We start from the raw sequence: 25,848 nt of genomic DNA, 5'->3' as shown, positions 1-25,848 counted from the left end.
AGAAGGGGAACGGTCTAATCACACACACACACACACACACACACACACACACACACACGCACACGGCCAACAAGAGACGCTCCTTCATGGTTTACTCGATACACTGAATACGATTAGGCTGAAGTCGTGCGATCATCCTGCCTGTTGTAAGTGATGTCGTTTTTGCTTTGAACGAGCAAGGTCACACGTCAGCAACGTATAAACACTTGAATTTGAGTGGAATACTTTTGTGCTGATCCTGGAGACGATAAATAGTGAACAACCTGCCAGACAGCGCTGAGGGCTCGGTGCTCCACAGCACAAACATCTTCTTTATCACATCAGTGACACCGGCTTACTCTGCCCGCTATTGTCAGGCCCGGATTACAGCCATCTTCTAAATTACTTTTTAGAGTCAAATCTATTCTTCAATCTCGGCCATCTGCCCCACTGTAATCGCCCCCCCCCCCCCCCCCCCCCTTCTGCCCCTCTCCTCGCCTCGGCCTCCTTTCACAGATGCTGAACTGCGTCAGAGCCGCCGAGTAACGAGGGAGGCCAGTCAAACCGAGCTGAGAGATGACAGCCAGCCGACCATTCAGGAATCCTCCCCACCCGTTTCCTGCCACTAACTACGGCTACCGGAGCAGCCAATCAAAATTAGTGCCGGGGACGATCGATTTTACCAGGATGCTCCTTTATAAATATAGATTTACATACATATACAGCTACGAATGTCAACAGGGCATATTTTACCGACACACACCAAGAAATAACAGGATGATTAAAGGTCCTGAGTGAGAGTGCTCCTCTCTATGGGGAGTTCGTTTGGACTCCAGATGATGGTTCAGCAGGAGGTCAGCTCGCCTGAAGCTCCGGGAGGCCCCCCAGTGCAGTCAGAGCGCCGTGCTGCTTCCTCAGAGGGGTGTCCAGGCGCTGATGAAGACTCTGCTGCTGGAATGGAATCAAACAGAGTTAAAGGCTGCCATCTGAAGTGGAACTATTTTAAATGGGGAGGTGTCATTTTAATAGAGAGATTACAAAACAATGACTATTTGTCTGGCTCATGCGTCTTTATTATTTTGAAGCCATAATATCTCATTATCATTATAAAGAACTGATTTTTCTCAACTTGAGATGTACAAAGGTTCAAAAATGTTAATTCTTTTATTACACACTGTTAAGATGCTTTCTGGTTGGCTCTCAACGAGACATCTGAAGTCCCCGTTTCTGTTAGGAGGGCGTCCTCAAACCTTTAAGACAACATTTCAACCTGGAGCATTTCTTTCACCACTGAGGGAGACCGAGAACGAGCTAAGAACTGAGGTGGATTATGATTTGAAACTAAACTAATGGTTTAGTTTCTTCAGGTGGATTAAAACCTGAATAAAAGAGACCATGATGCTTCCAGAAAGAATCTGAAACTCTGCCCTGGGGTAAACGTGTCAGTGGCTGCCAGGGTCCTGGCATATTGTGGACAGGCAGGGAGCAATCTCGTTCCTCACCTTAACTCCCACCCAATGATCAATAACGGATCTCTGCCGCAAAAGGGTTTAATGTCCGAGCATCAGATAAACATCTGCGTGTCGACACTTTTACAGGACGACATTTTGAAAGCCAAGCAGGAGGAACGTGATGAAGGACTTACGAGGAGGGGTCCGCGGCAACGGCTCTACCTCCTGGTGTTGCTGCTGAACGACGTCTGAGGGCTTTTGAAGTTTATGTTCTCATACACGCTCGACGAATCATCGTTCGTCAACCTACGAGCAGGCACGGCCAAAACCCATCATCATCATCATCCATGCCTTCATCACACGTTCAGCAAACAGCGCCGAGTATTCTACTTACACAGAAGAAGAGCGCGACGATGCCATGTTGGGTTTGGACCTCGAGTTGGTCATCTGGGGATATTTGACATTGGAATATTCCCGCTCCTTCATCTTGTTCCTCTGCAAAGTGACATTGTGGGAGGCGGATTCAGCTTAGAGGCGATTCTCCATCCTCACTGCGCTAGCGATCGTCACGCAACACACGACTGGCTTCACAGGCTTTATTAGTGTTGTGTGACGGATTTGAATTCCTCCACGGTTCATACAGCACCTGCTCCTCCTCCAGTCTCTTCTGGGCCGTGTCTATGTACTGCTGCACAGCCATGTAGATGAACTTGTACTGGGCCTCCGTCTGCACCATACCGGACCTCTGCTGCCGCACCCTCTGGATGGTTTTAGGGATGTCGATGTCACAGTCCAGACCTGGAATACGCACGGGCAAAAAAAATATTCGCCGTCGATTCAAACGCGCAGGCGTGTTTCGTTTCAGATCCGAGTCTCCCACCTTGGCGGTTAATGACGTCGATGAGGATGTCGATGACGATGATGGTTCCCGTCCTCCCAATGCCTGCACTGCAAGGACAACAAGGTGAAGAGCGTCACTACACCGGAACCAATTAGGGATCAATCTAAAGGTGGGAAAAAAGGAAAGATGAGGAACTCGAGAATGAATTAGCTTAATTTTGCTTCTGCATTCATATAATATGATGTTAGATCATCTTTAAGTCAGTGTTTCCCCAAAGATAACTTGATTAATGATTAATTAACACATGGGATATTTAGATGACTGTCAGTGCAGCAGGTTCAGTGTTTGTATCGATGGTCACAGAAGGCCATTTAAATTTAAACTTGTGCTGAAAGAAGAGTTTCATTTAGATTAAACTGACATGCTTTGATCTGCTGGTTGGTTTGGAGTGAGCTGGAATAACTAGATGCACTCGTGGTAGTTGGGTTAACGAGTGCTGAATCATTACAGCGCACCCTTGTGGCCAGTTAAAATATTTCAGGAAACCCTCCATGAAGGAGGTCATGTTGTCAGAATGGGCCGTTTGACGAAAGGACAGCAGGCAGAAACAAACTATTATCCTACAATTAAATGAGCCGTATTCAGTTGTGACTTCCTGTGACTGGCTTGAGACAGCAGCGACGGGAGAGCGACACTGACAATGAATGAAGAGAGGGGGCGGCACAAGTCTCCAGTCTTTCACCAGTCCATGACAGATGGAGCAGAAAACAGAGAGAACACTGTAACCCGGTGGCTTCCTGGGGAAACTACTTCCAAGCCCGCGCGGCCTCCTCCGTGTGGGTTCTCTGCAGATAGCACCTTGCTAAAGGACCGAATGTAAAAATAGAGCGCGAGTGGCGATGCTTCAGCTTCACACCTCCATCAGACAAAACAAAAAACCAGAGCTTCTTCTGTCCTGTGTTTAGTTCAGCCATGTAGATGTTCCTGCATCCAAGGAGACATTTAAAACACTGGAAGGAGCCTCTAATAATTGAAGTAAATCATGACAGAAACACTCATTGATATCAAACGCGTCAATCTCACGCTGCTACACGGAATTTAAAAGCCACCGGAGCCCACAGGGACGGGGAAAGTGGACTAAACCATGTGGGTCTGTAAATGAGAATAAATAATCCAGTTGGGGTGGATGACAGGTGGATGATTATGTTTACATCACACGCATGGACATACTGGACGTACATGTACTAGAGTAGACTGCAGGTCTCGTCGGGGGCATCTGCTTTCTGAATGTCCTTCATGTTTGCTTTTATAGCCCCTCATGGGACAAAGAGGAAGACCGCCATCAGTGAGCTGCAGGCGTCTTCCTCAGAGGAACACTCGACGAGGTGATGAATGCGTAGCGTCTGCTACTGCGAGCGGCGCCTCTCAGGATATGAATGACAATGACCGAACTCAAATGTGAGTTTGAACTCGAAGAGCACAATCACATCACCCTTCTTTTCCCTCACCAGAGGTCGTGCACTGCTGGTGGACATTAGCGAGTGTGCCGGTAATAAAGCTTCCTGTATTGCTACCTGCAGTGGACGACAATGGGGCCCGTGTCTGGAATGGTGCACTGGGTGCGATTCACTTCCTCTAGGAACCAGAGGACGCCGCCGGGCTCATTAGGCACCCCGTGATCCGGCCAGCTCAGGTACTGGTAGTGCCAGACGTACCGCAGAGGCTCATTCTACAACAACAAAAAAAAGTTCTTTCAATTTTGAATATGCTGATCCTGGCCGTGTCAATAATCTGAGACATCTTCCTCTTCCTCCGTCTGCACCGCAGCACCTGACTGTTCGTTAATAGGCAGGAGCCCAGTGGAGGAAGCACGGCAGAGAATCACAGGCTTTCCAAAGTGCAGCCAAAGTTAGAATGACTCATCAGCCGGTTGATTTAGACAAGGCAGTGTTTGTCCAGCCGGTGGGAAGTTCCCCCATCACGCTAGGATACCAGTATCACTGCAGGAGAAGGCTAATCCACTAGCAACGTGGGCTGTGTTACACAAACTGGCATCGTAGTAACATCACAATAGCATCAGTGCTAACTTGGAGCTCCAGACATGAGGATATGATTTCATGTCGAGAGGAATGTGGATTCAGTGGCAGACGTAAAACCTTTATTTTAAGCTTCAGTGCAGGAAAACACGGAACTTAAACATTCTATTGTCTCAGTCGGCTTCTCACATCCTTTGACTAGATTCTCCTGATATAGCACATGAACGCGCCGCAGGATTGCGTTTCTGCTTTGCAAAAGTGTATGACCTGGGATCAGATTATCTGACCCCAGGTCAGTGGGTCAGCTCTGATTGAGTATGCAGCTTTATCTACCCGGTCCAGACGGGTCACCTCCAGCTTCCTGAGGATGTAATCTTGGGCTGTCCGCTCATCTATGTTCCTCAACAGCAACTTCCCAAACTCCTTGGTGCCGTGGAGGTCGGGCCAGTACCGGACACATTTGTTCTAAACCAGAAGAAACACACAGCGACAGGGAAGAAAGGAGAATAGGGTGTGTGTGATGATATATAGACAACTGAAAGCGCTACTTTATCTCAAAGCAGCTTTCCAATCAGCTTAACTGTCATAATATCCCCCTCCCAGCAGTCTCGCTCCCCACCCCCAGACCTCGGTGGCAGACCCACGACCAGCTGATGCCATCCGGGGCTATCGTTCTGCTGAACACGCTGGAACACAGTGGGCGTCAACACCAGGATTTCATACTCTTCATTAAATCAAAACAATGATCGTTCTAATAAACTTTACGAGGACGTTTTTTGTGCCGCTTGGTTCGTCCATCTTTTCTTGAATATCAGATCTGTAAGATTTAATGTTTTAGATTCGGGGTCATTTCATCCATGTTGTTATCACAAAGATCTGCAATCGCAGAGTCCCTCTCCCTTCATAGATCCCTATCACGGCGATCAATCAGCACTGATGCGCCACAGAGAATAATGAGGGAACAGATAGGCTCTTTAAAACAAAATAATAAAACCACCTTTAGAAATATAAAGAAATATTTATTCGTGATTAATTTGCCCCTCTAGTTCAAAGAGAAGCATTTAAACGCTCAACTGAACTACACTCCTGAATATCTGTGGTATCTTTTTACCGATCGCAGCTCACCCTTCCTCTCTCCACCTCCTTCGTAGTCATGACGATGACATGCGTGTTCTCCTGATACACCATCTTCCAGAAGTCAACGACTGTATTCTGTAGGCATCCTTGTGTTGCGATGAAGACTTTGACCTCATCCATTGGGCGCCCGTCTACATGCATGTTCTGTGAAACATGGACACTGTGACATCTGAAACTCTGCAGGAATGTAGCCTCGCCAGCTAACGAGTCAGCTACTGTATTACCAAGGTAATGAGATCAAATTTAATTGGCATTGCTTTCAGTCATTAAAAACAGTGACTAAATACACTCAGTTTCACTTCCTGAAGAAAATATCACCAGTTGAAATAAATTCTAAAATAAAGACTTCAAGTTGTTGGAGTTACATTTACGACAGTGATACTGTATACAGTACATACGCATCCTGTGTTACTGCCAGCTTTCACTGATATTCCTTGTAGACTGCTGTAAAGACTCACTCGGATGTAGTTGGCATTGATGTAGTCTGAAGCCGGAACGTCTGGATCCATTTCCCTGAGTTCAACCCGAGTTGTGTCAACTGAAAAGAGTCAAGCTTCATTAAATGAATGCAAAGGTTTCCTGAGAACAAACCTCATGCTTATGTTTTTCACACACGACGCGAGCTACCAAAGGTCAGTCGTCAGGCTCTAATCCGGCATCTACATTTTCTGGCGTCTATTTGTGTCATTCTTTCCACAGGAAGTCGGGCAGACAGGAAATGGCAGGTTGCTCTGAGACTTACAGGGGAGGATATTCTTGTATCTGTTTTTGCTCTTGTTTTCAGGCTTCTGGCCTTCTTTCCGGGGATACAGCAGCTTGCATTCCTGCTGCTGAAGTACCTGACAGTTAGTGAAAAAACAAACGCATAGAATGATTAAAGAAGAAGAAGTTTCTGCAGCAAAGAGCTCCAGGAAAACAACATCTAGCAATTCTGGGGTCATTCTGTCGTTACCAGACAAACAGATCCAGATTTGTAGCGCCAACAGCATCCCTGTAAACGAGTCTATGTGTTATAAAGTCAACTGGACTTATAAGAAAAAGACATTTCGCCTCTCATCAAAGAGGCTCCTTCAGTTCTTACATGTCCAGTGGACTTCATTCAGCACAGAGATCCACCATGATAACTGGGAACCTTCACAGATCCACGTTGGTTTCAAAATGATCCAGTGATGTCTGGAACTGCCCAATGCATACAGAGAAGACCCCCTAGCTAGCAGACATGATGTAAACATTTCTGAATGTAATAATTATTCTCGGCACTCCTTTAAATAAATAAAAATAACATGCTGAGGAAGGAAACCACATGTTGATTCGAAGCATTCTGGTGGGCAGCTTCGATTGTGAACAATGCCGAGTTTAACAACAACAACAAACCTGCATGCGCCCCTCCAGGTCGGAGGCGGGAGGGGAAGCCTTTCAGCACGCAGTTTCCCCAAGAACACAACCAAGGCTAAGAAACACTTCAATTGACTCCACAGTTACACAAAACACAAGTACCGAGAGCTTTACAGCAACGTACCTCAAATTCTTCCCAGAATCCTTGTTTGGGTTTCTCTGAGTTATCTGCTACTTTGTTGAGCTCTCGTACCCGGTTCTCAATGTTGGCGGCGTTTATTCTTGTGGCGTTAAAAGGCTGTTGTCAGAGTGGACATTTTGAGAGCGATGAATGAACCAGACTATCCATCCCTTCAATGCACTGTACGCAAACGCTGAGTGAGTTTGCGTAGTTCTGCTTGCTTTTCACTTCCATACCTGTTTGAGATGCACGACGATGCCACTTTTCTCCACCATGGGATTCTTCTTATAGTGATCCACCAGGTCAGCCAGGGTGTCGAACCTCTCACCACCGCCTACGTCATATCTACCATCCTGCTGAAAGTACATGCTGTCAGTTCAACTACAGCAAAAGGCTGGTCAGAGTGTGCAAAAAACAAATCAGAGCTTGCTTCAAAATGGCAATCAAACCATGTACGAATGCAAAATTAATAAACCTCCCACCTGTCAGTTTTACATTCTGTATATTTCTGGTAGCCTGGGTGGCGTTACCTCACCTGGTAGCGTATCATAACGTGAGTGACCTTTGTTTTACGGTCCAAGTTCTCGTGTTTCTCCTCATTTGTAAGAACAGAGAGAACAAAGTCGCCCGGCTTGCTCTGGCTCTCCCGGACCAGGAAGCTTCCCGCTTTGCCTTTTTCTGTAAGCAATTTCTCTGCATCTCGTCCAGACAGATGCCCATGATACCACCTGAAGAGGAATGAGAGAGCAGATTGAGTTCATATATTTATTATACACAATAATTAGGACTGTCAGTTTTAACACTTGTGATTAGCCTGAAAAAGTTAACATGTTTTTTTTTTAATTGCTGTCAAATGTAAATTAATCAAATCAAATTAGAGACTGTCCAAAATGTATTCCTGTAATTCCAGTGTGGATTATTATTGTGACATATTAAAACCAAAAAACCCAACGATTGAGGCGACTTGCTCGTTAAGTTTTGCAACAAATTTATAGATTGAGGTAAATAAAAAATATACTTTGTATGCATTTACTCCAGAGATGAGCCGTCTTCCCACCAAAGTGTATCTGCGAGATGATCTCTGCAGCAAGAACTATTGGAGCACATGCCAAGATTAAATAACTGGCATCACAAGCATATATTTTATTGTACCTAATTGTGTTTCATTTTAATCAGGCAGGTACATAAATGTTTTCACATTAAAAGCAAATATATATCAAGATCGACCACTTATCAATAATCAGATCAGGAACAGGATGAGAGAACACCCCTGTAGTGGCAGCCTCCGGCTAGAGCGATTTCAAGTTGAGCAACAAAAGCCAACAGAATCGTGCTTCCTCCCTCCCTGTATCTTTAAAGTTCAAAAACCTATATGTGCGAAGCGAGTGTCGACTCCTACTCAAAAATGAAATGCTGTCTCACATTGGTCCAGGCTGAGTGTGGTGAGCACAAACGTGTAGGAGACGTATATGTAGAATGGAAAAACCACAAGACCAAGATCGCAGGTCTTTAGATTTAAATAGAAACTCCGACGTAAACATCACGACATGCAGAAAAGGCAAAACGTACCAAACGTGCTCAGCAAGAGAAACCAAATCCAAATGTGCTTCTCTGCATATGAGGACCTACATATGAGCAAGAAGAGTTCTTTGAATGTTTTATGAATAATTTGAGTGGAAAGTTTTCTCAAAAAGCAACACCAGCGGCCCAAGTCTCTCTCTTCAGCGAGTGCGTGTAGGTGTAAATTGTACCGCTGTATCCAACCTTTGTATATTCTCTGAAAGGATGTTAGCATGCGAGTGCTTGGCACACATAAACACAACAGCAGCGCCTCCCACTCAGTCTTCTTTGAAGTCGCATTAGGAAACATGCCTGTGTTGATGCTGTAAATCTAAAAGCCCATCTGGTTGTGATGAATGTGTACAGAATAATGCATCTTACCTCACAACACAGGTATAAACACGTGTGTACAAGTACACGGTTACCAGCTGATCCTTCCTCATTGCCCCTCTCATTGTTAAATGAGTGAAACTGCACCATTTTTAGCGCATTTTATTGTTTAAACTGATAACGTTAATCATCTATTGCTTTACTTAAATGCTAATGTATCACATGACAAGTCCTCGTTGTTATCATAGCAACTTTCAGACTCACAGTTGTGTTACTTTTGCCTGTGGTCTGGCTCCATCTCAGAGCAGGAAGCTCGACTTACGAGTAAACCTTCAAGTAAGTTTGGAGTTTGGACAAAAGCAACATCTATGTTTGTGCATGTGCTGCATCTTAACCACATAGAGCTCAATTGCATGCTAAAGTGGGCTGATTTGTAGGTTGTGGGTCTGTCGGCACCTCTCAGTGGTGGGGTCCTTGCAGTTGAGCGGGTACTTGAGTTCTATAACATGGCCATTCCGCTCACGCAGGAGATCCTGTTGTTCAGTGTAGTACTGCACCAGCTCTGCCAGTGTGGCAAACTTCTCCCCCCCATACAGGTCGTAGTAGTCGCCGGAGTTCTGGATCTTAATGTGGGTCACCTCATCATTCCGCCTGAGTGAGGGGGGGGAAACACAGTGGAAATTTAATCACACGGTTATCATGCATGCAGTCTAAAATGGACTCACTCCAAACAAGCTCTTAGCCATTCTCTTTGTATTTTTTTTTTTTTTTTAAATCGTACTCACTCGTGCCCTGCAGCTTTTCAAAGCGAACACATGCACACACACACACACACATTTTCGTAGTGAATATGCTCACAAAAACAATATCAAAACCACTTTGTAGCCCACACTCACACTGTAGAGCCCAAGAGCACGTAGAATATGAAATGTCGAGCTCATTAAAATCATCTGCAACCATTATCTTGGTGTCAATTTTATGTGATCATTTGCTTTCATTTTTTTGTGTAGTAGTATTTTTAGAAGTGCAATATCTGTTTGCAACATATAATAATGTAACTAAGGAGTTTTCCATCGGTACCAACACTGGGATGATCAAATGATCCAGTTGTCGTCATAGAATTGAAAATACAAGCTAGAATGGGTCTGTAATTTAAAAATATTGATCCATTTCTATGAAACAGAATATTATTTACTTTAAAACACACATCTTCTCAAAGAGGCTCATCCCTTATCGTAACACTCTGGAGTTTCCATATCTTAAGGATTTGGTGGAAAGTTGTTTTGTGATTCCATAAAACAAAAAGCTGCACTACTGATGGAAATAAAACATTTTGTATTACTGTGCATTTTAAGAGGTCTCCAGCTGGTTTGAATGGGTGCACAAAACCTGAAAATACACACACATGTGAAAAACACAGCGGTACAGCTTGATTGTTAAGCAGTCTTTTTCCATTTTACGTCTTCATTGATGCTATATTGCCAGAGAAAAACGAAACAAACCAGCCTGTAAATATATTGGCACACAGGAACACAGCGTTTTAGAGAACACAGGAGAGCGAGCCAGGCAGTCATTACCATCTGACCTTCAGGATGAAGATAATACTCCCTCTCTGCTAGCTGATTATCAGCTAATGGTCATATCAAATGGTCCAAATCCTATTTCCTTCCTCACTTTTCTTGCTGTCCTCATGCACATTGCATTTCCCATCCTCTCCATCCACTTTAAATAGTGTAAATCCTTTCCTCCGTTCTTGAGTCATCTGTCCCATCTCTCCCTCCATCCCTTTCTCCCAGTATGTCCTGGTAATTGCTTTATGGCTCTATTAGTGGCTGTTTGGCAGGTCGCCACAGGTCTATGGGCTCTGTTCAAGGCCTGTCATCAACTCTCAGCCAAATCCTCCTTTTCTCCAAGAGTTTAACGCCAAACATTAGGTTTTCATTCAATTTCCTGTCCCGTCGCCTTTGAGCCACTGACATAATTAGGCAGCCATATGAACATGGAGGCCTTCTATAAGGAAAGAATATATGGTGCAAGGTTGACAGCATTTCTGTTGAGCTCTGGTTCACTACAGTCTATTTAATTACATGACAGTTTATTTTTTTCCATCTTTTTAGTCAGTTACAAACATCTCTACGATTGGATGTTGCTTTCCACCATTACACAAGCTAATATTGCCTTAGACATAACAGAGAAAATATTTTCATATGTACGGTGTTTCAAGTCTATTTCTAAAGCTATTCGAGCAACAGACCAACTTGAAGATGACTGGCAGTGTGCCTTATTAAGGTACCATTAAAAAAAAAAAGCAGGAAACTTGCTGATTTTTCACTAAAGTACAATTAATTTATTCAACAGAAAAATTACGATATACTTTGTTAACGGTCCTTTGTCTCAGTAATGGTTCTATAAAAGCGTCTCCACTATAATAAACTCCGAAACCTTCCTGGATGACGCCGTGTCCTAATTTACCATATCTGTCCAGCGCAACACAGCGAGCCGAGAGATTACTGCCGTCTGTACTTCATCGATGATGCCCTACTCAATATTAAAATAGCGGGAGGATAGGTTTGTCCTTGGTAAACTCTGGAACCGGCTTGAACTGATAAGACTGTCTGTGCGGAAGTACAGGACAAGGACAGGATTATGTTTTCTCAACATTCTAGCCAGAAACTAGTGAGCTTTACTAATGAACAGTTTTGAGGTCAGTGTGACTCCATAAATGCACACACAACCAAAACAAAGCATATCATGCAGACCAGTAGGAAAATTCATAGATATACTGGTACGTACATAAAGTCCAAAATATATAAAAGTATTTCCTGCTTTGGCCTGAAGCTATTCCCAGAAATATTTTTCACCCACGACTGGAAGACACTACGGAGAAGTCTCTTTTACCATGCCAGGCTCCTGATCACATCGAGGCTGATGAGGGAGTATTTTAATTTCCTATTCGTTGCTCTCTGTGCCACTAAAGAACACATATAAATTAGACCATATATTAGGTCAGTGAGTTCCAGAGCTCAGATGTCTCTTTGAACTCTGTAAATCCTCTCCTCTCTCAGGTGAACGAGACTCACTTCTGACGCCGAGAGTTAATTTTAAGTTTTCTGAAAATTCAGGCAGAGAAACTATTTTAGTCATCTTGGTGTTTCTTGATAACATGAAACATAACTTTGTCCTTGCTGAAATTCAGACAAAGCAATTCAATGGCGGTGATAAATAAACTAGGGCGGGGGGGGGGGGGGGGGACGAGGGAAGATGTTAAAATATCCAACGCTGCAATTAAGAAGTTGCTGAAAACTAAGATCATGATAATAATAATATTAATGATGTTTTAACTTAACTATAAAACAAAACAAAAAACAGCTTAAACATAGTCTGGCTGCAGGAGAAACACATCTGAGAAAACTCAGGCTTGCACTATAAGATACAGAGAAAATCAATTTGCACTTTCAAATGTATTCTGCAAAATTCTCTGTCAAGATTGCCCTTAAAAGTCCTCCTCGAGGTCTGCCTGGTATAAAGAGCATCAGAAATGAGAAAATTCGAGCTGGCCGCTCTCCTTACAGAGTTGGACTTAGAAATAAATTATGACTAAACTTTTTCCTTCTTCAAACTTCCTCTCTTGGTGAGTTTTATGAAACTCTGAATTCATTACATTTTCGAAACCCTCAAAAATCTTTCATTAGTGTGGAGCTCTGGAGCAGCTCCGTCTGGCTACTTCCTTCTTCTAATCACCTTGTGGATCAGAAGAGAAGCAAAGTGGATGAGATTTGAAAAGGAGAGGAAGAGAGCATGATATGAAAGGAGAGACGTCCAGCTCCAGTGTCCCTACTCTCTGTTCTGTTCATAATTGCCAACGTGTGTGTGTGTGTGCGTTAATTCAGCTGAGTTCATGTTAGTGTGACATGCTAGTTTAGATTAACTTCTGAGGATAAAGGATTATCAAGTACTTATCTTCAATATTTTTGCAATATATTCTCATTTTTTGATTTGATTTGATTTAATTTCATTATTTCAGGCAACGGCAAAATTAAGCAAACAAACAACTCCACAACCCGTGCCACATCGCACCAACCAACCACATCTAAACAATGATACGCCAACACTGCCTGAAAGGGAGTGGGAAGAAGAAAACTTATTTAACCCCACCACCATCTCTCATAATATTTTAACAAAATAAACTTCACTGTTACAAACTCCAAAATATATCAAACAACAACTATAGACTTAATGCTGACTTTGCGAAATTCAACAAACATCTGTGGTAGTTAAATAACAAAGTGCGTACATTTTTTATTCTTGTTCTTTTCATGGTGTTGTTACCACAGGTAACAGATTACTGTTTACATTATAGCAACAGCAATGGCAAGTGTATATGACACTGCCCCATTTGAACATTCGTGTTAAATAGCTTTTTGTGCGCGTTTCGAATGAAAAACAGAAAGAGTGAGAGAAGAAAAGAAATACATTTACAGCTGTAAATGTACTCAATCATCATCATTCTAAGATTTCTATTTAAGATTGCTATCCTTTGCCAACATTGTCAACACCAAGCGACCATCTATTCATTGTAGTGCCAGATCCTAATTATCTCAAGGCATGTCACAGGTGTAGTAGAGAAAGACCTGCAAGGAAAGATAGAACCCAACTTGTCCCACAAGAGCAAGCACTTTGGCAACGGAAGCAAGGAAAAACTTTCCTTCAACAGGCAGAAGCCTTGAACAGAATCTAAGACTCATAGTGGGCGGCCATCAGTTGGAGATTCAAAAACAGAGGACAGAGAACAGAAGCAGACAAAACTAGAAACGCAGACCTCCTCCAAGCAGCTCATTCCCCTCATAATTAGATTTACACCGTCCACATGGTGATCTGGATCATCACCAAAAGGTTCTAAATTGTTCTTGGTATCTTTATACACCAACCAGGAAAAGGAAAAGTGAATCGGAGCTTTTATGTATTTTTAAATCCGTAAATGGGGCTTTCAATGTTAAAATAAAAAATCCTGACTGCATTCTGGATCAGATCCAGAATCCAGGATCTCTTGTGGACCATCACTAAAATGTAATAATCTGTTCCTGGTAACATTACCAACATTTTGAGTTATCTTGCTAACAGATGGACAAAAACGCCGGCAATTACTTGCCGGCGGAGGCAAACAATGTATTTGCACTAGATCCAGTTATTTTCAACATATAGGCTGCAGAGCAAATGACTGACTGAAGAGCTGCTATACAAAACTATGAATGCTGACAGCCACAGGTTCAGGGTCTGCAGCGCCACAGACAGTGGGACCTGACACACAAAGAGGGACAAAGAGAGCACAGGACTACGGGGACGAGGAGTTACCATTTTCCAAAAGGCGAATAACCAGATGGAGAAGGAGGAGACAAGCGTTAGATCCTCTCGTGCCAACTCTACAATATTTTAAAAACAACTGCCTCCTTTTCCTCCATCTGATGGCCTCTACAGTCTCTCTCCCTCTCTGCTGAGGCTCAGTCACAGTAACAAATTAGTTTGGGCCGTCTTCCACACACTTGACCAACTGATGAATCTCTTTGAAGTGTTCGTTGCCATGGACGAGTCACACTCTCCTCTCCTCTCTGTTGTTTTCAGCTCTGTGCAATCGCAGCATGCCGGCTGCCCCTACTTCAAATCTCATATTCTTTGTAAAACCACACAGTTCTCAATTGAAGGGAAGAAGACAATATATTTTAGGGCTTGAATAAAACAATGTGTCATGGCATTACGGCCATCTGTGATCCATAACAGAGTGACTGGCTTAAATCCACCTATTCCTCTTCATTCTCAGACTGAACACTATCAAATAATTATGTCAAGGGGGGTTAAGGGTACGACATAAGCCATTACTTTGGCATTTGATTTTGTGTAATCAATCATTTGGTCTGACTTTAATCACGATGGAATAGGAATCCCTAGATAAGTGGTAAATGTCTTAACGATGGCCACCCAGATGAGAACAGTGACGTTAAATGGTGACGATGACGTTCGATAATAAGTTGTCTGTGAGGACTTACCTCACAGAGAGGGTAAAATCCCCCGGATTACTCTTGCTGGGCCGAGCCAGGAAACTACCATGGACGCCCCGGGTCAACAGGAGCTGCTCTGCCTCGAATCCGGTGATGTTGGGGTGGAACCACCTAAACAGCAGTGAAAACAGGGGACAAATAGGGACCTGTTGAAATGGTGACCAGGGCTCAACAGTTTAGTGCAAATCAGATTCAACACCAGGTGGTGGTGGAAGTACCAAAAACTTTTCCACCCCACTCTACGGTATGAGTGTATATATTTCACAATAAAAGCACTGCTGTAATTCAGTAACTTCAACAGGCTTAATGGGGGTAGATTTGTAAAAGAGATTTTTTTTAAACCAAATTATGATGGTATTTAGAAAACAAGGGGATTATATAGAAATAAAGCACAACTTCATGTAAAGCCATGTTACCTTCTGAAGTAAATAAGGGCCCTGCTGACTAGTTAAGCGGAAATGAGTGATATTATAATGCAATTTTTAAACTTTCCACTAAAGAGTTTTCTAAATTGCTGTTTTAAACAACAGTTTTTGTGCTTTTTTGTTCTGAAGAATGGAAATAATGACAACGAGTCAAAGTCAAAGGTCACAGAATTATATATAAAAAAAACTATAAAGTTATTTAGCCCCTGGCTTTTCTGTTTGGAAAGAAGCGTGAGTGTAAAGGATGATGATTAATATTGGGGGACGCATCACAAAACCTTCACCTGATGCTACCTGAAAAATGAAATTCTGATTTTGTACAAGGAATGATGCAAACCCCCAAAAAATGAAGATACAAGACACAATTTGAGTCCAGCAAATCTTCTGTCACCTCTGAGCAGTGAATTCAAATGAATATTAATCTATCAAACAAATGAAATAGGTAAAAACACCACAGACAAATATAATGACTGTGCAGCAAGGATATCTGGGCTTTGTGTCTTTCTCAAAATGAAAACATCTTCAAATTAATTGAGCTGCCAGCACCATTAATTAAACTGAACTGAGTGTGTGTGTGGTCGGTCTACTAGGGTGAAAATGGAATTTCGTTGTGTGTTTGTGGTGTAAAAACATAATGACAATTAAAGATAAAAACTCATCTTAATCTGAAAAGTTTCGAAATTACTAAATACACTGTCAGAAATTAATGTGTTTGAGATAAATATGTTGACAGCATTTTGCTTTCAAAAGATGAATTAAAGTAATGCAGTTTATGGAGGATACAGTACTTGTTGTAGGGGATGTAGAATCCAGATCTATGCAGTCCTGATCTTGAGGAGACATCTGACCCAGATCAGAACCTTCAGCCCACCATGCCCCTGATATCCTTAAAATAGATCTACTGCCCTCCCCGTCATTACTCGAGCAAAGACAACAGATTATCGGAGTAACATTACAACTGTTAAATTGTAAAAGATTATGAGGGGATTAACCACAAAAACATGTGAAAGCAGAAGGGGAATTAGACAAAGCCCCGTCTGTGACATCACAAATACATTATCTCTGGATGTCTGGCAGAGAGCCTGGATATTTCCACACAAAGGTGTTTCAGGCAGACAGGAAATGACACAAACGTATGGAAAGAAAGGAATAAAGCTCCAAAATTGAATGTACTGGTGATGCAAATAGGGTGTGTTACCGTGAGAAGAAGGTTGACTATTAAGTATTATTCTTGTTAATGTCTGTGTAGGTTTGCAGTCATCCAGGCCGAGGCAAATCACAAAGAGCAAAAAGGGAAATCAACTGGACTTGTTCAAGTTTGGTATCTCTGGCTCTCGTTGTTTTACAACCGACTGATCATGGGGTGGGGTTGCCATGGCTAACAGTGCACAGACCAGCACAGCAGTCTCCTAGAAAACATGACAAGACACCACACGAACCCAACACTAGAATAAGAACAGACAACCGCTGAGGCTGGCAGAGGACAAACTGATGACAGCGGGTTGCAGAGCAAAGACGACGAGAACTATGACACCAGAACAACAAGTCACAACAGCAGCGGCTGAGATAGAGCCAGGAAGTAACGCAGGGCAACAAGTGTGAGATATATTTGTTGTTTTTAGAGAAATTGATGACATAAAAAAAAAATCCTGAAACATTTTTGATATTTAATCAGACAGATGTGTGTAAATGCCAATAAGGGGATCTAAACAGCCAAAGCCAGCGAGGAGTGTTACTTATAAGTTTGAAATACTGGGCATAATTAATATCAGAGATGTTCCACATCATTTATTTGAAGATAGTTGTGTCCTCTTTTCAAGGGTATGTTTTAGAATACGTCTAACTGGAAGCCACATTTAGGTTTCTGTGCTGAGGAGCCACTGCCTGGTCATGGCTGTCAGCTGCTGGACAGATTACTCTGGTATTGTTTTTAAATCCTGCACAGATTCATACGGAAAACTAATAACAGCGGGGGGGGGGTTATATCGGTAATCCATATCTAATCCCTCATCACGGTTCTGCTTGCCACTCGTCAAATTATCAAAACAATGGAGATGGGATGGAACGAAGCGGCAAACACTGGACCGATCCTTCAAATGTACACAAGCAGCAAATACTGCACAACTGTACACCTCATCAGGTTTGCAAATAGCTGATGTCAGGGGGCACCGCCTCTTCAGAGTCCTGGCATGCACGCACACTTTGCCTCTCTTCACCAAGCCCCTTATACCACAACATCCTGTGCATGTTCTTCACCAATGCAAGTCAAAGAAACACACACGTCGGCACAGACAGGCCTCCCAAATTCATAATGCAGCACTGCTTTCTGCGAACTAAACAACAACAGCAGCAGAAATAAAGGCTTTTATTATGGAAATGAAACAAGTGTGAGGGTTGTCCAAAAGTTGAAAATAAGCAAAAGTCCATGGGGATTGTTTCTGCCCTACCTCACCATTCTGGTCCGAAGCCTGCCACCGAGCCTTGCTTCACAGTTTAGTAATCCAGCACTGTACCGGGTTACACAACAGAGGGAGGGAGCCGGGGTGGGTGGGTGGGGGGGGGGGGGTGTAAAAGTGTTACTGGGTTAGAGTGGCAGACAGTAAGAGAAATGACAGAATGGGGGGGGGGGGGGGGTAGGGTTGTATTAAGAGAGTATTAGAGAGACTGAGACGAACAGTGATGAAAAGAAAGAGAGAGAGACAGAGGGACAGAGAAACAGAGAAGGGGGCAGGGACCCTTTAATCTGGGATTTGGACAGGCGTGAGCAGGCCTAATACCAGCACCCATCAGCGCTATCAGTCCTTCACCAGCACCCCCCCCCCCCCCCACCTCAGAGCGATGTGGCCCCTCCACCATACCCTGAGAGGACAGCGGCTGTCTGACGGCTCCGTTCCAGAAGCCACTCTGTGATCCAGAATCTAAAAGCGCCGTCTCTGGTTGTAACATACCCAGACGGGCCAGACCGGGTGCCAGGCCTCAGAGCTGGAACGCCCCTGCCATCTTGTTGAAGGCTAAATGCAACAGCCATGTTGCCCGTGCCTGGAGATTACGCCTAATCGCATGTAGCATCGTTACATCGTATCATAGTCAGACCCTTGCATCAAAAGTCATGATGACTGTGTCGTATTCCATAAATGTTGGTCAATAATCAATTGATATATTGAGGAACAATTTTTGAAGCTCCATTGACTGCAATGTTAACAAAAATATCAAGGTGATGAAGAATCCAAGATCTCTTCTGGATCATCACAAAAAATGTAATCATCTCTTCCACCCGGCAACATTCCCAACATTTCCTGGAAACTTCATCCAGATCTGTGCAGGACCTTTTGAGTTATCCTGCTAACAGACGGACGGATGGACAAACAAACGGCTGGGATCAAACAACTTCCACCTCGGCAGAGGTAATAAAATCCTGAAAATGGACAGGCTTTTTTGTATAAAGCATTGCCCATATAGGATCTTTAGATATGCCATGTCAAGTTACTTTCTGTGTGTCTGTGAAGCCATGATGTGGTCAAGCTGCATAAATTCACATTTCTACACCTTTTCCACGAGACCCTCACACCGCTTCAGTCCAGAGAATCACACCCGTGTCTGAAAGCACCTCAGCTCCAAAGCTACCGGCAGCTAGAAGTCAGTCTGCAGCTTTGATATTTCAGCAAAATACTTCCCCCATGAAGGAACAGGTTGATATTTGCTCTGATTCCTACTCTGTCCTTCATACACGACACAACTCAAACACATTTCACCATTTATAAAGTATATACAATTACAACAAAATGTAGTTTGTGTAACCGTGGCAGCAAGGCTCTTGATATGTTTCTTGGATATATGTGTGTGTTTATAAGGCAAGTATTTGTCGGCTTCTACTGCAGGACATTGAGGTCGTCTTTTGGTGATGTTTTGTTTTGCACTAAACCACACTATTAATAAATAGTGTGAGCTTTCCATACGTCTACAGTCCAAGTATTGAATTGAACCGGCTGCCAGTCATTTACATCAGCATGTACAGATCCACAGAACCAGACTTTTACTAATTACTGGGCGATGTGACCGACCAAAAAAAACAGGCTGAACAGCATGTCCTTCCAATAAAACCGTCCTGCCTCCCTCCCCTCCTCCAGCCATGACAAGAGGAGCAGGAGTGACTCAGGGCTTTCCAAGAATAGGATTCCCTTTGACAACCACCAGGCACACCATTTCCCATGATCTGGCCTTGAGCAGTGAAACAGAGAGACAAAGACAAGACGATGGGAATGAGGTATGAAAGGGGCTGGTTTGATCTGACAAAAATGAAGAGAATAAAGTAGATGTGCTGCAAGGAGCTGCAGGTAAGGCCTCAGGCTGGTAGAGGGGAAACAGACCCGATGTGGATGAGCCTCTATCCTCTTACATAATGTCTCAAGTTCAATATAGCCCTGGTCAGCTATTTAAAGTGCACTCGTTTAGGCCTGCTGACAAATAGGTGATAAAGTTAGTAGCTGCAGAGCAGCATGACAGCTTGGACTAGGGGCTATATTGGTCACAGACAGCCTGGGGTGTAGACTTCAGTGGTGTCACGTAGCTCTTTGGTCCAGTTAATGACCCTCAATGCTAATACGGGGTGCGGAACTAGCGCCACTCCTTTGTTGACTGCTTAAGTCGTGTAGGAGCAGGCATTTACCGGTAGATCTTCGTTCCTATGGTCACGAGCTTTGGGTACTGACCGAAAGAACAAGATCGCGGGTACAAGCAGCCGAAATGAGCTTCCTCCGGAGGCTGGCTGGGCTCTCCCTTACAGGGTGAGAAGCTCGGTCATCCGGGAGGAGCACGGAGTCGAGCCGCTGTTCCTCCGCATTGAGAGGAGCCAGATGAGGTGGCTCGGGTATTTATTTAAGATGGTGTTCAGGGCACGTCCCACCAGGAGGAGACCACGGGGAAGACCCAGGACATGCTGGAGAGACTGTGTCTCTCGGCTGGCCTGGGAACGCCTCGGGATCCCCCCGGAAGAGCTGGAAGAAGTGGCCAGGGAGAGGGAAGTCTGGGTTTCCCTGCTTAGGCTGCTGCCCCCGCGACCCGGCCCCGGATAAGCGGATGACGATGGATGGATGGATAAATGGTCAAATACTATTTTACCAGAGGACAACGTTCAAACCATGATCGACAGTGCAGAGACATCTCTGGTTATTATAGAACAGCAACACTTGTTCAGACACATTCAACCTTTTTTCTACATCTGGGAAAAATAAACTTTCTGGAAAACAGTTACTAATCCAGAATTCTTCCACAGAAAGGCATAATAAAGATTAATAACATGTGGAAAGGTAGAGTATTTTTTTTCTTCATTACAAAAAGGACATTTTTCAAGTATGTATTTACAGTGTGACAAATATATGTACGTCTTTCCTCAAATTTTTGGTGCAAGCTTTATCATAGAATTAAAATAGAAAAATCCCCTTTCTAATAAATACATAAATAAATAAGACACGACTCCTGCTGGCAATCTTCATTTAAAATGTCTCTGGAGTCTGCATTGGGTGGAGGAATGACCTGGTGGATGAAGATCATTGCAGGTTTGTGCCGATCTGAGGTACAGCTGTCCAGTCCTTCTGAAGGTACTTTCAACCTGACGGGAAATTAACTGATTTGGCTTAATTGAGGAAAGAATGCAATAAACCAAGCAGATTAAACTCTGGAACTGTGGGTTGCCTTTCACACGGACACACACCAGAATTTTTGGGATGGCCTGACTTAACAGATCCACTGAGAACTGACTTTTGTTGTATTCTTGGCTTGAGGTTTTTACGAGTTCTTTCAATTTTAAAACAGACATGTCCTTTAGGTCCCCTTCTTGTGAAAGCATTGGACAATGAACACACTGCAAGACAATTATATTATGGATCATTTTCAGAAACAGAACAGACGTCGTGCCGTCTACTCAGCAGCCACGTGACAAAGAGCAGTTAAATATCTTTTCATCTGTATTACGTTGTTCCTCTCTTCCAGACAGAGCAGCAATGAGTCTTTCTTCTCACCAACACAAAGAGTGTAATATTTATAATTTTATATCCAAAAATCTGAATCAAGAGAACATCTGCGAGTTTAAACCTGAACAAACCTGATGTGGCTGTCAAAGTGGAGACTGGCTCTGATATGTCAGACACCAAATATTTGACTAGGAGGTGCATGTCCTGCCAACCTTTAAATATCAACAAGACAACCATAAGTCATATTTGAAAGCTGACAAAAAGCTAACGTCTTCTGTCTGGATGGTTTCGTGTTTGAACGCAACGCGTAGCGTGGAACATGGAAACGGTTCCCTTCTGGAAGCATCGACAGCACTATCTTATGCCACCATATGGGCAGCTGCTCTCCTGTCACCTTATCGTGAAAATAAACTTTGTGTTGTGTTTTTTTTTTGTGATTGATGAGGGTGAGGAGGTGGCTTCTAAATGCTATACAGAGTTAACCAGCAAAACTAAATCTTAACGCAATGTAAAAGCAATGGTTGTCATTACAATAAATAGTTCTCGTAGTGTTAAAGGAAGCGAAGAAGAGCAGATCCGGTTGGTCACAGCAAGATGGCATGCTCTGTAGTATCGTTCCGCTGTGGTATCAGCTCAGGAAGTACAGAGCGAGCCGCAGAGCAACAGTCACGTGTTTCCCGACCGGCGACAAATCATGGAAACTGGAAGAGGTGAAAATAGCCGTTGACAGTGTTTTCCTCCATCTCTGATCTTCGCTTCAGCCCTGGGGCAACCGTCAACCTGCAAGTGCTTTTGAAGCATATTTGACAAGAAAAAAAAACTTTTGTAATCTATGAAATGTCCTTGAATTACATTTCAGATGAAGTGAGAGAGGACGGCTCCACATGAACCTTATTTTCATTTAAGTTATTGACCTTTTACGTTTTCCCCTAAAAAACGTCTGCAGGTATTATCCAGAGTCCATTAATCCATTAATGTGAAGCACAGATAATATTTGGAAATTAAAATAAGATATAGTTTCAGTTTACGGTAATTAAACTTAAGGAAATTTGTGTTTGGTTGCCGTCTTCCACGCTGGTTCAATTTAATACACCAGGTATATTTTGCAGATGCCACCACATTGAATTTACAAAGATTTGAATTTTACTTAATGATGTAAGGAAAGCCGAGTAATGCACGACAAAGATATTAAGAACATTTTAGAAAACAAAAGCAATGAAACGGTAACTGATGGGAATGTTCCATTAGAAGAAAGTCCACCATTAAGTTAAAATGGTTGTAATAAACATTGCAACTTTAATCAACTCCTCATCAAACATCCCAACACGTCTTTCTTGTTCGTGCATAAGTAGACTGTACCAACTGTAAACGCTCCGATTCCATTTTTTCACTGTCCGCAAAAGCCATAATGGTCAGAAGACACGCCGACCGCAGGGGTCAACATTTCAGAGGTCACCTTGCATAGAACCTGCACCAGAGCGGACGCCTGTTACACGTTTACAGACGACAAGTTAAATAACGAGTGAGGAAAATGTGCCATATTTTCACAGCACCAACAAATAAGACAAAATCGCTTTGATTATCATTTTAACTCACACATCAGGGAAGGCAAACGTCACTTCATGCTTGTATACTGGAAAGGGCCAAGTTAAATAAAAAGTCACACATGAACCAACTAGATCGGCACACCTCCATGAAACTGTAGCCATAATTAGGAGGTCAACGTACCCCCATGAAAACATTTTTATCTTGTGGATCCACGTTTCCATTTGGATCATACCAACGGCCAAAAGGGTGGTGCTCATTTCATCACGCATTATTCATTAACAAAAGAAATCTGGATAAAGTTTGTGTAAAGCCATTCTGTAGTTTTGTTCATAATTATCTTGACAACCTAACCAACAAATGGATGATTGGAGGAAGCAATCATTTTAAAACTGCATAAAGATTACGGCTTATAGCCTCCTATTGCATTTGTCCCCGACATACTTAGCTGTCTGCATTTTCAGAAAGCTCTAGGAATCATTCAAAGAACAGTTGTGGTGAATAATATGTAGAGAGAATGTGTGTCTTGTACATACGAGTATAAAAAAGAAGGCCGCCCTTGATGTAAAAAAGAAGGCATAATATTTGCACCACTAGTTAGTTTATATCATCAGTAGATTATATTACTTTATAGTATTGCAGACCCTGATCCTGCTGTTGGGATAATATTCTCAGATAATCTCGGTTTCACTCAAGTCTCTTTTTAAGTTAATTGCTGCAAGTTATAAATGTTTGCGAGAGTATTGAACTCACAGGCTGCCCTTAAACTAAATTCCTGCTCTGTTCACACTGAGAAAGAAAGACGGGACAGAGAAAGAACGAGAAAGTAGATTAGAGGAGCGAGGGTTAACTCTTGAATGGTGCACTGAAATAAATATTAGTAGAAATTAAATGACAGCACAGAAATTAATCACAAAATGTGGGGTTTTTTTTTAAACAATTGCACAAAATGAAAAATTGTGTACAACGCGACAACACGGAAAACCTCCCATAGGATTAAAAAAAAAAAAAAATTACAACAAAATTAAATTTGTTGGCGTGCTTGAAGTGACGTCAGCGCAATGGCCCTGCGCTGAGCGGAGTAAATTATGAATAAGAGCCGTCAAGTTGTTTCAAAGTTGAGGCGCGCAGCTTCAGCTCCAGCTTCTGGGAAACTGTTCTCTGTGAAGCCGCCGCTAATGAGAGTTAAAAAAGAAACACTTCACTTCACCTGCGAGACGTCATGGCAGCGCCTGGAAGCTGCCGAGTGTCCTCAAAGGTTCCCCTTTTCCTCCGCTGGCTCGCTGGGAATACGCGCAGGAATCTATCCCAGTGTTCCCAACCGGTGCGCCGTGGGGAATGACCTACTCTCACCTAATGAACCATCCGGGTGTCTGTGCTGTAATAAAGTGCGTGTGCCGCCCGGAGATCGCTCTCCAGACTCCAGCGTTGAAGTGCGTTCTCCTTGCACTACAAAATAAGAGCGCACACTTCAAAATAAACGTCACCTAACTGCGCTGCATTTAGAGTGTGGCAGATTAAAAAAATACGCATTTTTAAAAAACAAATATTTCCCCAAAAAAAACAGTTCTTCATGCTTTGGCTTTTGCCTACTATACACTTTGTGTGCTTTGTATTTAAGAACATTTGGTGTGCTCCATTTCTTGTGAGGTGTTAAATATAATAAAATTCTATATATTTTTTTCTTAATATTCTCTGCGAGTCAACATAAATGCCCTGGCGTGCCAGTCGTGACACACGTGTCTTAGGTTGCCGACGCCTGCCTTAGGCTTTAGCTCCAGCTCTGCTATTGCGTTGTGACTGATGAGGCTGATCTGTACACCCCGCCTCTTGTGTTCTAACCTAATGGTGGGGCAGCCTCTCAGCTGTGGAGAATGGTGGGGGTGATGAGGGGGTAAGCGAGGCAGAGCTGCATTGACGTCACCAGGAGGTTAATCTACTGCAGTTGTCTGCGAGCTCGCAGGCTGCACGTGTATGGATTTGCCTTTGCACCGTTTGAAGCGGCATGCTGCTGCAGGTTACAGACAAAAACACTGAGATGATCAAGGGGCAATATTCTCTCTCTGACGACTCTGTGTTGTCACGGTACTTCTTGCTCTGTTAAATGCAAAGTGCTGCACGCTGGATAGACGGGCCGGAACACAGGGCTTATTGTTTTGTTCAGTTGCACAATGGGACGCACTACCCTGCGATCAATACATAGTGGAAATAGATGAAGGGGTTGAGCGGCTGCTGAATGTTGTACTAACACTGAGTGCACATTTGGTGTTAATAGTGAATGAGATTGATGCAAAGTTTGCAGGGACTTGAAAGACAGGCCTTGTGCTGGTTTTAAGGATGATGGGAAGAGATTTGTCTGATCCGCTTGTAGGTGCATGTTTCAGAAAATAATAGCGTGTGTTTGCCGTGGCACTGGGTATGTCATGATTATCTCGAAAAAAAGAAAAATCCTGAAAAAATCCTGAAAAAAGAAAAATCCTACTGATTCAACTGTGATGGAAACAATTAGTCATTCATTCATTCATTCATTCAGACACCAGGATGCCTCATCTACCCTGAGGTGGCTGCCTCCATGCACCCGCGACCTTTGACCCCTTTTTTGCCTCAAGACTTGCAAATCTGCCTGTCCAAAGAGTGAAGAAACTGTGGCCGTGGAAACAAAGAGTTCTTATGTTGAGAGTGATGCAGCTGGACAGCTGGAGCCGTGTCACACAGAAAGAACCTTTATCGGCACGTTGACATAAAAAGCTACAAGAGGGGAATTTTATTTTACAAAAGAGCGTGAAATGTAGCATGGCAGGGGTTTTCTTTTTTAAAGGGGTAGCTGTCCTGCCCTCTCATAAACCATTCTTAATAAATCCGTCAGCGATGATATCTAGGACTCGGGAGTCTGGGGTCTGCGTTTGGCTCACGTGGGAAGAACTAATGAAACGTCTTCGTGCGAGGGTTTGTTGTATAATTCATTAATCTTACTTTGACATGTGAACAAAGCGCATTTCCCAACAC

At 43.2% G+C, this 25,848-nt stretch overlaps 1 protein-coding gene across 1 annotated transcript; it reads right to left on the bottom strand.

The window, feature by feature from the left end:
- Window positions 1–860: 860 nt before the first annotated feature.
- On the bottom strand, window positions 861–24,066 carry LOC137915967 (tyrosine-protein phosphatase non-receptor type 11-like). Its single transcript, XM_068759089.1, has 16 exons — window positions 24,053–24,066; window positions 14,892–15,014; window positions 9,307–9,501; window positions 7,496–7,688; window positions 7,197–7,316; window positions 6,964–7,077; window positions 6,187–6,283; window positions 5,903–5,982; window positions 5,433–5,588; window positions 4,641–4,772; window positions 3,846–4,000; window positions 2,311–2,378; window positions 2,077–2,228; window positions 1,825–1,925; window positions 1,625–1,736; window positions 861–930 (listed from the first exon to the last, which is right to left on the bottom strand). The coding sequence occupies exons 1-15, from the start codon at window positions 24,064–24,066 to the stop codon at window positions 1,649–1,651; spliced, it is 1,788 nt and encodes a 595-aa protein (XP_068615190.1). The 3' UTR covers window positions 861–930; window positions 1,625–1,648.
- Window positions 24,067–25,848: the final 1,782 nt, after the last annotated feature.

The sequence above is a fragment of the Brachionichthys hirsutus genome, unplaced genomic scaffold, assembly GCF_040956055.1.
Source record: "Brachionichthys hirsutus isolate HB-005 unplaced genomic scaffold, CSIRO-AGI_Bhir_v1 contig_299, whole genome shotgun sequence".
NCBI classification, from domain to species: domain Eukaryota; kingdom Metazoa; phylum Chordata; class Actinopteri; order Lophiiformes; family Brachionichthyidae; genus Brachionichthys; species Brachionichthys hirsutus.
Note: the sequence above shows the minus strand (reverse complement) of the source record. Positions and strands in the feature narration are given on the sequence as shown.

What these genes read in the sequence shown, in the direction of transcription:
- LOC137915967 (XM_068759089.1), bottom strand. An exon ending in GATTTTACCCTCTCTGTGAG is followed by an intron (nt 9,502 to 14,891) that starts GTAAGTCCTCAC and finishes CCCCTCACTCAG; the next exon opens with GCGGAATGATGAGGTGACCC. An exon ending in TCGTCGTGCATCTCAAACAG is followed by an intron (nt 7,078 to 7,196) that starts GTATGGAAGTGA and finishes CTCTGACAACAG; the next exon opens with CCTTTTAACGCCACAAGAAT.